This window comes from Zingiber officinale, chromosome 8A (genome assembly GCF_018446385.1).
Source record: "Zingiber officinale cultivar Zhangliang chromosome 8A, Zo_v1.1, whole genome shotgun sequence".
Classification (NCBI taxonomy): domain Eukaryota; kingdom Viridiplantae; phylum Streptophyta; class Magnoliopsida; order Zingiberales; family Zingiberaceae; genus Zingiber; species Zingiber officinale.
This window is the reverse complement of record NC_056000.1, coordinates 126,233,771-126,248,113: the sequence shown is the minus strand read 5'-3', so window position 1 is coordinate 126,248,113 and position 14,343 is coordinate 126,233,771. Positions and strand designations below refer to the sequence as shown.

The 14,343-nt window shown below is 38.7% G+C and overlaps 1 protein-coding gene across 1 annotated transcript; it reads left to right on the top strand.

Moving 5' to 3' along the window:
* The first annotated feature begins 949 nt into the window (after positions 1-949).
* Positions 950-2,596, top strand: LOC122010168 (probable WRKY transcription factor 48). The gene is made up of 3 exons (XM_042566607.1): positions 950-1,578; positions 1,660-1,812; positions 1,895-2,596. The coding sequence occupies exons 1-3, from the start codon at positions 1,169-1,171 to the stop codon at positions 2,334-2,336; spliced, it is 1,005 nt and encodes a 334-aa protein (XP_042422541.1). The 5' UTR covers positions 950-1,168; the 3' UTR covers positions 2,337-2,596.
* Positions 2,597-14,343: the final 11,747 nt, after the last annotated feature.

Here is a 14,343-nt window from a genome sequence, read left to right as displayed (position 1 = left end):
AGTCTGCGACAAAAGGGGCCGCGCGAGTCACGACGCGGATTAATGGCGTAATTAGTGTTCCTGCTGCCGCAATTAGGCGCCACGAAAGGGGTAGTCGCTTAATTAGTTGTTTAATGCGGGCAGGTTGCCCGACAGGATAACAATGGCGACTGAGAAGCGGTATATGGTTTGCGGAGGCATGTAATGAACCGAGATAATTATTGTTATTAATGACAATTAGTTTTAATAATACGTAAATTTACTCGGTTTAGTTATTTTGTATTTTGGGTTTCGCTTTCTCGAATCACTTTTCGGTGTGTAAATCGCCGAACGGAAATTATTCTCATGGCATGTGGTGACGTGATCAGTGACGTCATCGGAGCTATAATCGTCACCTAATTCGGGGCCTAACCATCCGGATTCCTGACCGCAGTTTTCGGTTTAACTATATTTAAAAAATATATAAAAATAAACAATAAAAAAACGTTGTAAAATTATAAAAGAGGCATCTCACTTTCAGATTTATTAAAAAGCGTATTTATTTTTTATTTTATCTCTCCTATTAATTATTGTAATATTGTATTTAATACCCATTTGAGTATTTCAACGGTTCGAATAAAATTGAAAATAAATACGTCTTTTAAAAATATATAAATGCCTTTTAAAATTTTCATAATTTTAAAATAAATAAAAGAAAATCATTTAAATAATAAATATTCGCGGTGTTGGCGTGCGAAAAAGGAAGCATGTCAGCACGGGATCAGCTTGTGATTGATCAGGACCGCACGTGCCAGCCAGCGTACAATGCATCCGCACGTGCGAGGAGTCTATATGACTGTTGGTTCCTTCCGTTGTTTCGAGAATGGATAGCTCGCCCGACGAAGTCCGGTCACGTGCCGACTGACGAGGGAGCCTCCGTTCACACCGGACAAAAACCGGGAAGACGGTGAGCGCGTGAGAGCGCCGATGCCGTACGAGCTCCCGAGTGACCTGCGGTGATTATACCACTCCTCCATTGATTTTCCCCCTCGTCCTTTTTCCTGTTAATAAAATAAGCTTGGGGGATAATAATCCCACTCCTCTCTCTCTCCTCCCTGCTTCTCTACCTGAATCCTAACCCTCGACGGCAGCAGGAGCAGGAGCAGGAGCAGGAGCGGGAGCGGGGTTGCCTGATGACAACGATGCGACGATGACGGAGAAGCGGGAGGAGGAGATGGAAGCCTCGTCGACGGCCGCCGAGGCTGCGATACCGCCGCCGTTCTCGTCGCAGACGCCGTCCGTGTTTCCGTTCGTCGGGGGATTCTTCGACGCCGCCGACGACGGCGGGGAGAAGGATTCGCTCGGATTCCTCGAGCTCCTCGGCCTACGGGATCTCCACCACCCGCCTCCTCCGTTCTTATTCGATCACCTCCCCCAGCGGACGCCGGGGGCGGATCCGCCGCCGGACGGTGGCAATATCCCCGCGACGCCGTCGTCGATCTCGACGTCGTCCTCCGCGGAGGCGGCGGCAGCCGGCGCCGCGGCGATCAAGCCGTCGACCTCGTCCGCGGAGGCCGCCGGAGATGAGGGATCGGAGCAGCAGGGGAAGTCCGGTAAAACGTAAGGCGTATGGTTGCTTGATTAATTTAGGGCTGAAATCGAATTTGAAATGGGGTTTGGAATGGGGATGTGATGATGCAGGGGGAAGGAAGAAGGCGGGAAGAAGAAGGGGCAAAAGCGTCAAAGGGAGCCGCGATTCGCGTTCAAGACGATGAGCGAGGTCGACCACTTGGAAGACGGCTACCGGTGGCGCAAGTACGGACAAAAGGCCGTCAAGAACAGTCCCTACCCCAGGTGCCTATTTACTCCTTTGCCACTGCTGGACCTTTCTTGTAATTCCGGTGCTAATGGTGGGGTGCGATCGTCATTGCGGTAGGAGTTACTACCGTTGCACCAGTGCCACCTGCGGCGTGAAGAAGCGGGTGGAGCGGTCGTCGGAGGATCCTGCGGTGGTGGTGACGACGTACGAGGGACAGCACACCCACCCCAGCCCCGTCCTCCCACGCGGTCACGCGCACCAATCACTGTTGATCCCGCCACCGCCCGACGCTCTGCTTCGTCCGTCGCCGCTCGGATTCAGCGTGCTTCCGCCTAAGGGCCTCCACCTCCAGTTGCTCGGCAGCTACCTCCCTCCTGCTCCAGCCCCGGCTCCGCCTCTCAACTTCTTCTCCACCGCCGCAGCTCCTCGTCCTCTTCCCCCGTTGACCCCCAACTCCATGATCACTAACCGGACTGCGGCCGAGGGAGCGTCGTCCAGGGACCACGGCCTGCTGCAAGATTTGATACCGCCGGAGATAAGAAAGAACGAGCAACTGTAGAGATAATCCTGTTAATGGTACGTTCGTTGGCCTCCCTTGGAAAAAAAAATTGCTTTTTTTTTTTACATTTTGGAATTTGTTTGTTTCTCTGACCTGATCAATCGGATGGAGCATTCCTAACAGTCCTTGATCTTGTACACTGAATGATATATCATTGTACTATTTTGCTGTCATCCCACCCTCATTCTTCCCACTGTACAAGGACTAGTGCATTAATTACTTCATACTTCTTAATTAATCATCCAATTACTTTACTTTAATGATCGGATGTCATTGTTGATACTTGAAAATCTTCTTTTGAAATCATTCACAATTTAACTAACTAATTAGAAATCTCTATCTCTCAATTATAATACATAATACATGTATTTATATGTAATTAATATATACATATGATATTATTAAAATGTTCATGTATATAATATATTCTAATCATTTAGTATTATCCTATATTCTAGCCATTTAGTATTATCCTATTTGTAAAGGCATAGAGTATAGTTTTATTGCTGCATCAACTAAATTGTCCCATTTCTGCCTATCAAGGAATCCACTGCATCACTTGGTTTCAATATTCCTTTTTGGATTCATTGAATGGAATTTAGTGCTTCTACGGCACATTTAGAATTTTTGAAGCTTTATTAGAGAGCTGCAGCTTGGGCAGCACTTTTATTTTGCATGGTAGGAATTAAGGCAAGTCGACAAGTTCCATTAGCTCGTCCATTGGGGAGAGAGAGTCCATTAATTAAAGGTGAGAATGTAAAACATGATAATGCTGCCCGTGTCGGTACAATAAAGAGAGGTAAATCGATAAAGAGAGGTAAATATTATAAACTCTTTATTATAAACCTCATCTCCTATTATATGATTGGGATTTATAATTTTTTTATAAATCAGTCCCATAATTTTAAGATTGGATTTATAAAAAAAATTATAAAGAGAATTTATATTCTTCCTCTTAATCTCATTATATGTTCTTTGCATGTCTATTGTATGTTAGTTATGGAGGAAGTGTAGAGAGGTTTATGATAATGAAGAAAAGTTTTTAAAAGAGTAAGGTTTTTAATTTTTTATGTGGTAATGATGTGGCGGAATATAAACTTTTATAAGAGGTTTATGACTACGGATGTCCTAAGTAAGAGAGTAATTTGTAGTAATTTCTCGTCGCAGCCATGGCTTGAACTATTGCATATGGATATAGGTCTATTATTTGGGTATCAATTCAACTAGCTCTGGGGACCATCAAAGAGAGAGAGTGTGTGATAAAATATGATGCACTCATGCCATACGACTGGAATTGTAAATGAGCTGAGCCGAGTTTTGAGGTACAAGTTTATTTGATAAGTTAATCGAGTAAGTCGAGTTGAATTTAAAAAGAATCTAGCCTTTGAAATGATTGTTTAATATTGACTTGATTTATTTTTTATGAGCTTGAGTTTGTTTGAAGTTTTGCTTGAGCTTGATCGTTTAAATGTTATCGAGCTCTCAATTTAAGTTTGGCTTGAGCTTGATTTGTTTAGAAATGATCAAGCTGTCAATTCAAGCTTAACTTGAGCTTAGTTCAAGCTTGGTTCGTTTAGATATTATCGAACTTTCAATTTCAAGCTTATTTAACTGTTTGAAATTTTTACTTGTTTGATTGAATATTGAGTTTAATAATTTTAAATTATTTGTTTATTTTATTTTATTATTTATTTAGCATATTGATAAGAATTTTATTAATGAATATGATTTACGAATATTGTTCATGAACATTAACGAATTAAAAATATATGTATTCAATTTTATTTATTTAGTTTAATGAGTTGGTTAAACTTGTTTATTTAATTGATCTTGTGTATATTGAATAAATATAAATAATCTCTTACCAAATTGAATACTAAATTTTTTTACAAACGTTTTATTTATTTACTGTCCTACATACGACCCAGTATCATCCGCCTCACAATAAGAAATAAGCTGATAAATCAGGATATGCAATAGCCTCCTAGGTAGGTATGATTTTTGCTCATGAAGAATGAACCCAAAGAAGATCCCTCATTTTAACGTGACAAATTATCATGTAAGCACAAACTAAGGCCATTAATGCGAGATTGTTATAGTAAAATGTGATCATGTTTCTCTCATACGTTTCTTCTCGTCGTTTCCCAGATTATGTAAAATTGGATAGATTACCAAGTTAATTTATAATTGATCATTTTATATATATATATTTTATCCCGGTTAACTCCGAAGTCTGAGAGAATAGATCCTCTGGTCTGTAAATTATAGATCAGGAGATGATCCACTACATAAGAACTCTTGATTTGAATATATCCTATCTATTTAAAAATGGAATCCATCAAAATCAAGGGTCCTCATCAATAGACCATCTCCGATCCGTAATTTGCACCGTGAGAAACTGAGAAGCAGTGAGAGATATCAATTGGTTAATGGCTTTCCTGGGCTGATTATTATTTTTTGAATATTTAAAGCAGATGTATAACACGCGTCAAAATGTACGAAATGGGATGAAGGGTCAAATCATGGTATACACCTAATGGATTTGTATATTCTTAAATATCCACTCTATATAAAAAAAAAAATTACTATTTCGAACTCATTAATTATCCACTCTATAAAAAAAATTATAATTTCGGACCCTCCAGGATAATGGATATAAATAAGATGACGTATAATATGATGATAAATATTTTAATTTATAAGTGAAATCTAGATTAGTTAAAAATTAAATATTATCAATGAAATTATATTTTAACTAGTAATAAATTATACGTTATAATATATTTGGTCAGCACAAATTAAATATTATTCATCAAATCTAATCTTGTTGATAAAAAAATTAAATAGTAATTGCTAAATTTAATTTTAATAGGTAGAAAATTACATATTATTAAATAAATTTGATTAGTATAAAAATTAAGTATTATTAATCAACTCTAATTTTGATATGTAAAAAATTAAATATTATTGATCAAATTTAATTTTGATTAATAAAAAATTATACATTACGCGGCTAAATTAAACTTTGATAGCTAATAAAATAAAATTATCTTTCAAAATAATTTTGACCGTTAATTAAAATTATTTTTAAGTTAAAGTTCATTTTGAACGATAAATTTTTTATTTACTCTCAAATTCAATTTGCGCGGAAAATTTTTACCGGTAAACTTAATTTTTTCTACAGTGTCCTGTTTGTCTGTGGTGCTGATGATTAATTAAATTCTTGCAATGGCCATGCGATACGTGGTGGCACAGTAGTATGCATGCACTCGGCTAAAAGATTGATAGAAATAGGTTTGGACTTGTTCTTCATTTTTACATATTTGTATGTGCTGTAGCTATCTACTACTAGCTATGCATTAGAATTCAATGAACCAAACCAACTGAAGGAGGAAGCCTTTAAAATTGATTCCTGTATTGTTTATCTTATGCAATATCTTTAGGTGCATCCTTGGCTTACTTTCATATTAAGTCATCTATCATTTTTCATATTTGTTTATCATTGCTTGTTCTGACTATATTACAGAATATGTGTGGCTATATATTCTAATTCTACTAATGAAATGAACTGCTCCAATCCATTGATCGAAACTTGCTTGGGAGGCCATAGAAAAGGAAGGGGCCTACTGAAGCAAGAGAAAAATGAGCAGCTCCATAAGATTAAATGCTGTTGAAGTCGAGCAATAGTCGTTGAAGGGGACAGTCCAATCGCTGCGCGCCTTAAAGTTTAAACTTTAAAGATCGGGCTTTCTTAAGTGCGTATCAGAATGAAATTCTTTCTACATCTCGCATTCGATGTTACCGTCAGAATTTGTTGGTTCGTTGGATCTGGTTGGTTGGCGATGCTCCCTGCATGAATAAACATGCGTAAAAGGATTCGTCGGGAGTCCTTAATTCCTGAGAGACTTTTCCTATGCGTAAGTTATCATGAGTACTCAGATAAATACAAAAGGTAAAAAGATGGAAGATGAAAAGATTTAGATTTGGACTAGTATAAAAACATACTTCTTTTCATCATTGCCATCCTGTTTGAGATCATTGGAGAACGAGTTACCGATGAGATGTCACTGATGTTGATGAAGTCGTGATGATCAGAAGGAAGGTGGGACTGTTAGAGATGCCTGCGGAACAAGAGAGAAGGGAATCACCATGCGCTGCAAGGAGTAAAAGAGCGAGGGAGGAGGTTGGAATGGAGGTCGGGGTGCCCTGATTTATCTATTTCGATGCTCAAGTCAATCTCTGACGAGAAACATTGGAGAAGAACAGTAGCAAATTAATGGAAATGAGTGTGTGAAAATATGTACGTGTACCTCAGTCCGTGAGAGCATATGCCATCATATGCCTTTTATAATATGAAGGAGTGGGATATCATATCCGCGGCTATCATATCCTGGTAAGGAAGGGTGTCCCATCGCCTTATCAGAAGGTCCCTTCATCCATATCTCGTATGTCGAAGATCGCGTGGGGTCATGTTATGTTGGCCATGCTACTCTATATTGGTGCTGAAAGTACTAGATAATTAAACTTGTATTTTAATATTGATAAAGATTTAAATTTAAGCTTATTTATAATATAACAAGCTCACCTTAGTGTGCAGACAAGTCCTAGTTGAGGTTAGGCAAAGAATCCCTAGTCAAGAGGACTGGACACGAAGTTTTGGTCAAGGGATTGGGCACAAAGTCCTGGTCAAGAGATTAGACACGAAGTCCTAGTCGGGTGGACTGGGCAGAAGACTTGGTAGATTGAGGACATCGGGCAAAGTCCTAGGGGTCGCGTACACCAGGTGGAAGTCTAGGTGGGTCGAGGATCAGACGTCTAGCGAAAGTCTTGGAGGTCAAGATCGGAGGCTAAGTAAAAGTCCAAACAGGCATTTAGAAAAGGTAAATTCTCCTGAAATGAGTAAATGAGTACATGTTCCCCGTCGAGGGACTTCCAAGCGCTCGAGAAGAGTCCAGGCGTTTTGATGTCCAGGTGCCCGGATTGGGCCTAACCCAATCGCGAATGTAGATGAGGTGACATGCTCTGATTGGCCAGTACATGTCAAAGTCTACGCATTCGGAGATGGATGACAACTACGCAGATAGAGCGTCGCCGAGATGCGACCATGTCAACTGTCTAGGCGCTCGAGGGTGGTCCAGATGCTTAGAGTTGGATAAATCCTCGATGAAGAAGGATCAGATAGGCTTCGATCCAGGCGCCCGGGGGGTGGTCCAGGTGCTCAGAGTTGGATAAATCCCCGACGAAGCATGATTGGATAGGCTTTAGTCCAAGCAACCGGAACTGGTCCAGACGCTTGAAAAAGACTATAAAAAGGGTTTCAACCAGTAGCTTTAGAACACAATTCTCTATGCTTGGAAAAGACTATAAAAAGGGTTTCAAGCCATTCTATTCTTGTTATTATTTTGTTTTTTCTAATCCAATTCGTCCTTTATTCTTCTGAAATGGATCCAAATTATAGTGGATCTTTTAGAAATTTTTTCAATTCTGAAAATGCAACTTTATAAAGTTCATGTAATCATCCTAATATTCAATATTATCAATTTTTCACTTCCATGCACTACCTCTAAAATTTCTAAATGTTCCATATATTTTACAATTTTCTCCAAATTTTTAAGCTCTCAAAATTTACCAAATCCTCCGAGTAATATCCCTCAACCTCAATTTTATGTGTACCTTTCTGAATACTGACAATTCATGGCAAACTAATTCATAATGTTACTCCCTTCTTATGGAATTTCTTTTCCACAACCATTTTCATGCTCTTAGATGAATTAAGGCTAGCATAGACGTACTCGGGAATGAAAAAGAATTAGTAACACCATATGAGATTCTAGAGTTGGGTAATGAAGCAAGTTTGGGTGTGCATGACACCAAATGAGCCAAGTTGTTAATGGATGAAGAGATACACCTTACAAAAGCATGGATTAATATTATCACCAATCCCATCATTGGTAATGATCAAAATGAACAAACTTTTTGAAAATGAATCACGGATTACTACAAAAAGTATCAGCCCAATAGATTTATGGAGCGACCTTGGATGAAGTTAAAATCACATTTCTATAGGATCCATTCGATGGTGAATGAATTTACAGTCATATACAATAACATTTATACATATTGTGAAAGCGGGTGAAGCAATGAGGATGTGCTCATGAGAGTACATACAATAAGATAAGAAATCATTGCAAAAGTCCTTCAACTATGAATATGTTTGGCGAGTTCTCAAAGATTATGAGAAATATGGTCCATAGAAAGTTGGTCATCATGCTAACAAATAATCCAAGACCTCATAATCAAGGGGGAACATATCCTCATCCTATCCGGATGCTCCTATCGACATGGATGATTGTGAAGTACATGCTCGTCCAGTGGGACAAAAGGTAGTGAAACAAAAGGACAAATCTAAAACTAGAGACATTGATGACATGAAATTCGATAATAGGTGGCATAAAATGGAAAAATTACAAAGAGAGCTAATTGATATGAAAAAGCACGAGATGACAATAAAGGAGTATGAAATCTTTATAAAGGATACTAGTGGGATGACAGAAGATCAACTTAAGTTACATTCTAAATTTTTTGAAAGTATTAAAAAGCATTGTTATAAAAAGCGCTAGATAGTTGGCAGGGCATCCACTCGCTGGCTAGCACCTAGGCGGATTTTTTAAAAACCTTTTAAATAATTATAAAAATATATAAAATGTTTAATAATATCTAAAATTAATCAAAATAAGCATAATTTTTCAATATACAACGTAAATAGCAAAAGTACACAAAATAACTCATATAATCCTGTATTCCTAATTTTTCTTCTAGTTATCTCCATATTTCTCCAACATTTTTTTGTATCATATTCAAAATCAAAATCTATGGTATCTTCCTTTTCTTCATCCAATATATATATAATTTAATAGGGTATTTGGGTTGGATATTAGATATTAGTAGTCTCTCTATATCCTCCTTTATTCGGGTTGGATAACGGATCCTCAATCGGGTTCGGAGAAAATTGTCATCCCTATCTGTAGAGGGAAGGACGTTGGGTAGAAGCAAGGATGAGCTAGCAGCGAGAGCGACGGGATTCTCTTGAGGGTGCCCCTCCTGCATCGGTTGTCGAAGTCGCGGGGGACAACGTCAGGCAAAAGCGGGTCGTACGGAAGCATGAGGAGCGTGAGAAAATGTGAGGAGATGCATATTTTAGGGATTTCATTCTCTCCCATTTATAATTTAGTAATCTTTTTTTTTAAAAAAAAATAAAATAAAATTAAAATAAAAAAATATTAATTGACAGCCTAGGTGGCCCTAGGCAGCCCTAGGTGATTTCAGCGCTGCCTAGGTGGCCCTAGGCAACTGATTAATGTGGCAACGCCTAGAGGCATTACCTTTGCAAAAGGCGGGGATGGTGGACTATGGCCCACCGCCTAGGCGGTAATAGGTGGCATCTTTTAGAACATTATTAAAAAGAGATATGATATGTAGTGGATGTTTTAAAGATGATCTTTATGAAATATATTATTTTTATTTCATTTATGTAATTCATTTTATCTATATTAATGTTATTTGTTTTGAAATGAGTTTCCTAAAATGAGGAGAAATAATTTGGATGTATGTATTAAAATTTTGTGAACATTATAATAGTGTGAGCATTTTGATTTGAACTTTCGACACAATATTGTGAGCAATAAAAAAAATGTATGTTGGGCCAGCTTTAGGATATTTATCATCAACTAAAGAGCCTATTTAAAACTAGCTGATTTAAAAGTAGTTATTGTAAACTAACTATCACAAAATTGACTGTAATAAAAGTAGCAATTATAAAGCTAGTCAATTTAAAAATAGCTATTACAAATTAGTCGTTATAAAATAACCATTACAAACTAGCCATTATAAAACTAGTCATTACAAATGCTCCTATATATTCATGTATAGATGTTAGAATCCTCCATTCTACTAATATTGTCTTCTTAAACCACATTGATAATATTCATTTATTTAAAATGTCTCACGATCCCATTCGCTCTAGGTATTCTATTCTCCGCGATTAGTGGAGATATTTTTTGGCAGATTCAGATGATGACTTAGATCAAATGACATTGATGCTACTTGAGCATGAGAAAATGAAAGTTCTAGTAGTTCAAAGTTCTAGCGAAACTCATAGAAGGCATTTAAATCGAGATTGTTAAGTTGTGCTATTATTCCTTAGCATAGTCAATGTCTTGCAAAATCAATCAGAATCTTTTGAATGCAGGGTTGATGCAACAGGAAGATGTGGTTTGTCACCCCTTCAAAAATGTACAGACACTATCTGTCAATTGACATATGGATCCCCTACCGACATTTGTGATGAGTACCTACGAATGGGTGAAACAACCGCTCTGTATTGCTTGGTCAACTTCTGTCGGTGTGTTATTGAAGTATTTGGGCCACAATAGTTTAAAAGGCCTAATGTTTCTTATATCTGACGTTTTCTTGAAATGCATGAAAAAGACACGGATTCCCTGGCATGTTTGTTGGAAGCGATCTTGAGGGTCCGGTGTGACCATGACTTTTGATGTTTGGGCAAAGGATTTAAGTTAAGTTTACCCTTGTATTTGATATGTGTATTTGAGTTATGCAGGTTTGCAGGCTACACATATAGCTTAGCTTGATGGCTTCAGATCTAGTGAAGATGGAGCATCGGAGGGACTATGGACAAGGCAGCAAGGACAAGTTGAGGGAAGTGCACTTTGAGGCATACGCGAAGGATGTCATTGAGATAAGCCACAAGCTTGAATGCATCAGAGGGATGAGAGCCAAAGGAACGAGGCTTGAAGGCAAGAGGTCAAGACTGCAAAGAAGAGTCAAGTGAGTCGTGAGCGTCTGAGTGCGAGAGAAATGTACTCATGAAGGGAAACTCTAGGTTTAGGATTTTATCAGTCGACTAATGATGAGATTAGTTGACTAGGGCAGGACACAAAATGTTTTTGTGATCGACGGCTGAAGAGATAAGTCAATTGGTGATGACACCAGTCGACTAATAAAGAGTCATTGGTAGAATCGCGAGTTCTGCAGAGGACCGTCGGCTAACACCAATCGACTGGTAATGGTAAAATCAACTTGCTGATTTTTCCAAGCTTTATATAATAGAGCTTGGGATGGCTAGCGTTGCTTAACTAAATTAGTGGTAGTTAACCCTAATTAGTAGTCTCCAAAGTCTTCATGTGCTCTTTGTAATCTAAGAGGTCTTGGTTGGTATTGTGGAGAGGTTTCTCTACCCACAAGTAGACTTGAAGTAGCCAAAGTTTGCTAGGGAATAATCCACTGACGGATAGAGATCGTCCACCTTACGAACAACCATAGAGTAGAAGCAAGTTATCTCTGAACCACGTAAATAGACATGTATTAGTTTACTTTCTTCTTCTTGTCTTTGTAGTTTAGCTTTCGTATTCGTATTTATATTGTTTGTATTCTATTGTGCTAACGAAATCGTAGGAAAATGATTTGGGGTAACTAGCTATTTAACCCCTCTTCTAATCGGTCATCGATCCCCGACAAATGATATCAGAGCTAGAAGCGCTCTTAAACGACTAATCACTGGAAAGAGCAAGTGCTAGAGGAAGAAATGGAGTCGGAGGGATCACTAAGAGTGGATATCCGAATCCCACCTCCATACAAGTAAGGAAACTTCAACTATTGGAGGATATGATTGGAGACTGGTGGTGCAGGGAGCACCAGGTGATTGAACCTGTGTTTTGATAATGGCAAAGGGGTTCAAAGTTAAGCTGTCTTGTGATCTAATAAGTGTGACTAAGTGTGCAGGAAAGTTCTAAGTGATTTTAGGCAAAGGAAAGTCCTAGTTACGGTTAGGCAGGTGGAAAGTCCTAGCTGCGGTTAGAGAACGAAGTTCTGGTCCAGGGTATTGGGTGAAGTCTTGATAGGTCAAATACTTTGGGTGAAATCCTAGAGTCAAAGACTCTAAGTCAAAATCCTAGGGGTCTTAGACACTAGGTGGAAGACTGGACGGGTCGTGGAGTGGACGTTTAGCATGAAGTCCTGAAGTCTCGGATGCTGAGCAAAAATCTAAACGGTCTGGAGGACCGGTCTAGCAAAAGGTAATTTCTCCTTAGAGGAGTAGGTGAGGACGCGTTCTCCGAAGAGGGAACAGTAGGTGTCAGTCCGACCTAGAGTTTCAGCGAAACTCAAAGTCAGGACCGGATAATCCAAAGGCTATCAAATCTTATCATTCTTAAACATGTTATTTGCCTGAATTAACTTGATTTTATAGGAAGATAAAGTCACGAAAATGGTGGTCCGGGCGCCCAGACTAGCTTCGCCCGGAGCAGGGTGCTTGGCCAGGCACCCAGAGTTGCTCCAGGAGCCCAGACAACCAAAAATTAATCTGCATGGGGGGCTGGAGCGCGATGATTGACAGACCTACGTCATGGTCCGGGTGCCCGGGGGGGGGGGGGGGGGGGTTCGAACGCTCGGAGGCGGATAACTTCTACCGGATCGAGTTTTGACGAGAGCTTACCACGTCAGCCTGTGAGGGTACACGGGGGAGGTTCTAGGTGCCTGAAGTAGGCTATAAAAGAAGATTTCGGTTAGTAGCTAAAGAGTAACATTCCTAACATCTTCTACTTCTGCATGCTGCTCAGAAAATGCCTCCACGACGCCCGAAAGCTGATCCGATGATAATTACGTTGAAGATTTCTTCCTCTTAGTCTTCGGTATTTTCTTTAATTGTTCAAGTTTCTTATACACAATTGTAATTACTTTTGTAACTTATTCGAATTGGTAGTGATTGCCCAACGAAAGTGATCAATGATCGTGAGCCTTGGAGTAGGAGTCATCACAGGCTTCGAACTAAGTAAATCAAAGTGTTAGCGATTGCTTGTTTTGATTTTTTCCTTTATTCTATGCTTTACTTTGATTGTTTTTAAATGAACGTGAAAGTCACGAGCGCTATTCACCTCCCTCTAATGTGTCTTGCTCCTATATTGGTATCAGAGTCAGGTCGCTCTGAATTGGTGAAACCACCAATCAAGCAGGGGTTTCTTTTTGAAAGAAAAATTATATATCATTTGTTATTAGAAAAATTTTAATCATTAGTCAGAATTGGTGAAATATCTCATTTGACAAAATTTGTCATAATATCTCATTGGTCAGAATTAGTGAAATACCGCCTTTAATTTTTTTTCCCTCCAATTTTTTTTCTCTATTGAAAAATTCTCATTTTTTATATTTTTATTTTTTCACTATTAGTCAGAATTGGTGAAATATCTATAATTTATAAAATTTATCATAATATTTTTTATTATTATTTTCCTTGAAATTTGTGTAATACTACTCGAGTAATTTCTTTATCTCCCGCACTACTACTCCAAAACTAAGTCTTGAGATACGTTTTTGCATTTTATTGTGTGCAAGATTTACTTTTTCAAATGACCCACCAAGAAGACTACAGTATCGTTCACCCGCCTCTTTTCTTAGGTAAGAACTTCAGATATTGGAAAAGTTAGACGGAGTACCATCTCAAGACCCAAGTGGAAATGTGGATCATAATCCAAACCAGATTCATATTTCCCACCGAAGATAGAGTACTCATCCCCTGCGATAAGTGGGGCACACAAACAGAGAGGAAGATCGAGGTGGATGCAAAAGCAATATGTACCCTCTAATGCAGCCTAACTATAGAAGAGTTAAACTGAGTTGGCACCTTCAACAGCGCCAAGGAGTTATAGGAGAAATTGATCGAACTACGTGATGGTACCTCTAATGTAAAAGTAAGTAAACACTACTTAATATTAAATAAGTTATATAATGTTAAAATGCAGGAAGGTGAGTTGGTGAGCCAATTACATGTTCGCATCCAAGATCTTCTGAACAACCTCCACGTGATCGGACAAAAAGTGAAGAATCGTGACATCATCAGGCACACACTAAAATGCTTTTCCGAGGAATACCTTATGAGCATCAATGGTAGATGTTTACAAAGTATCCAAGGACCTTTCTTTAATTAGACAAGACG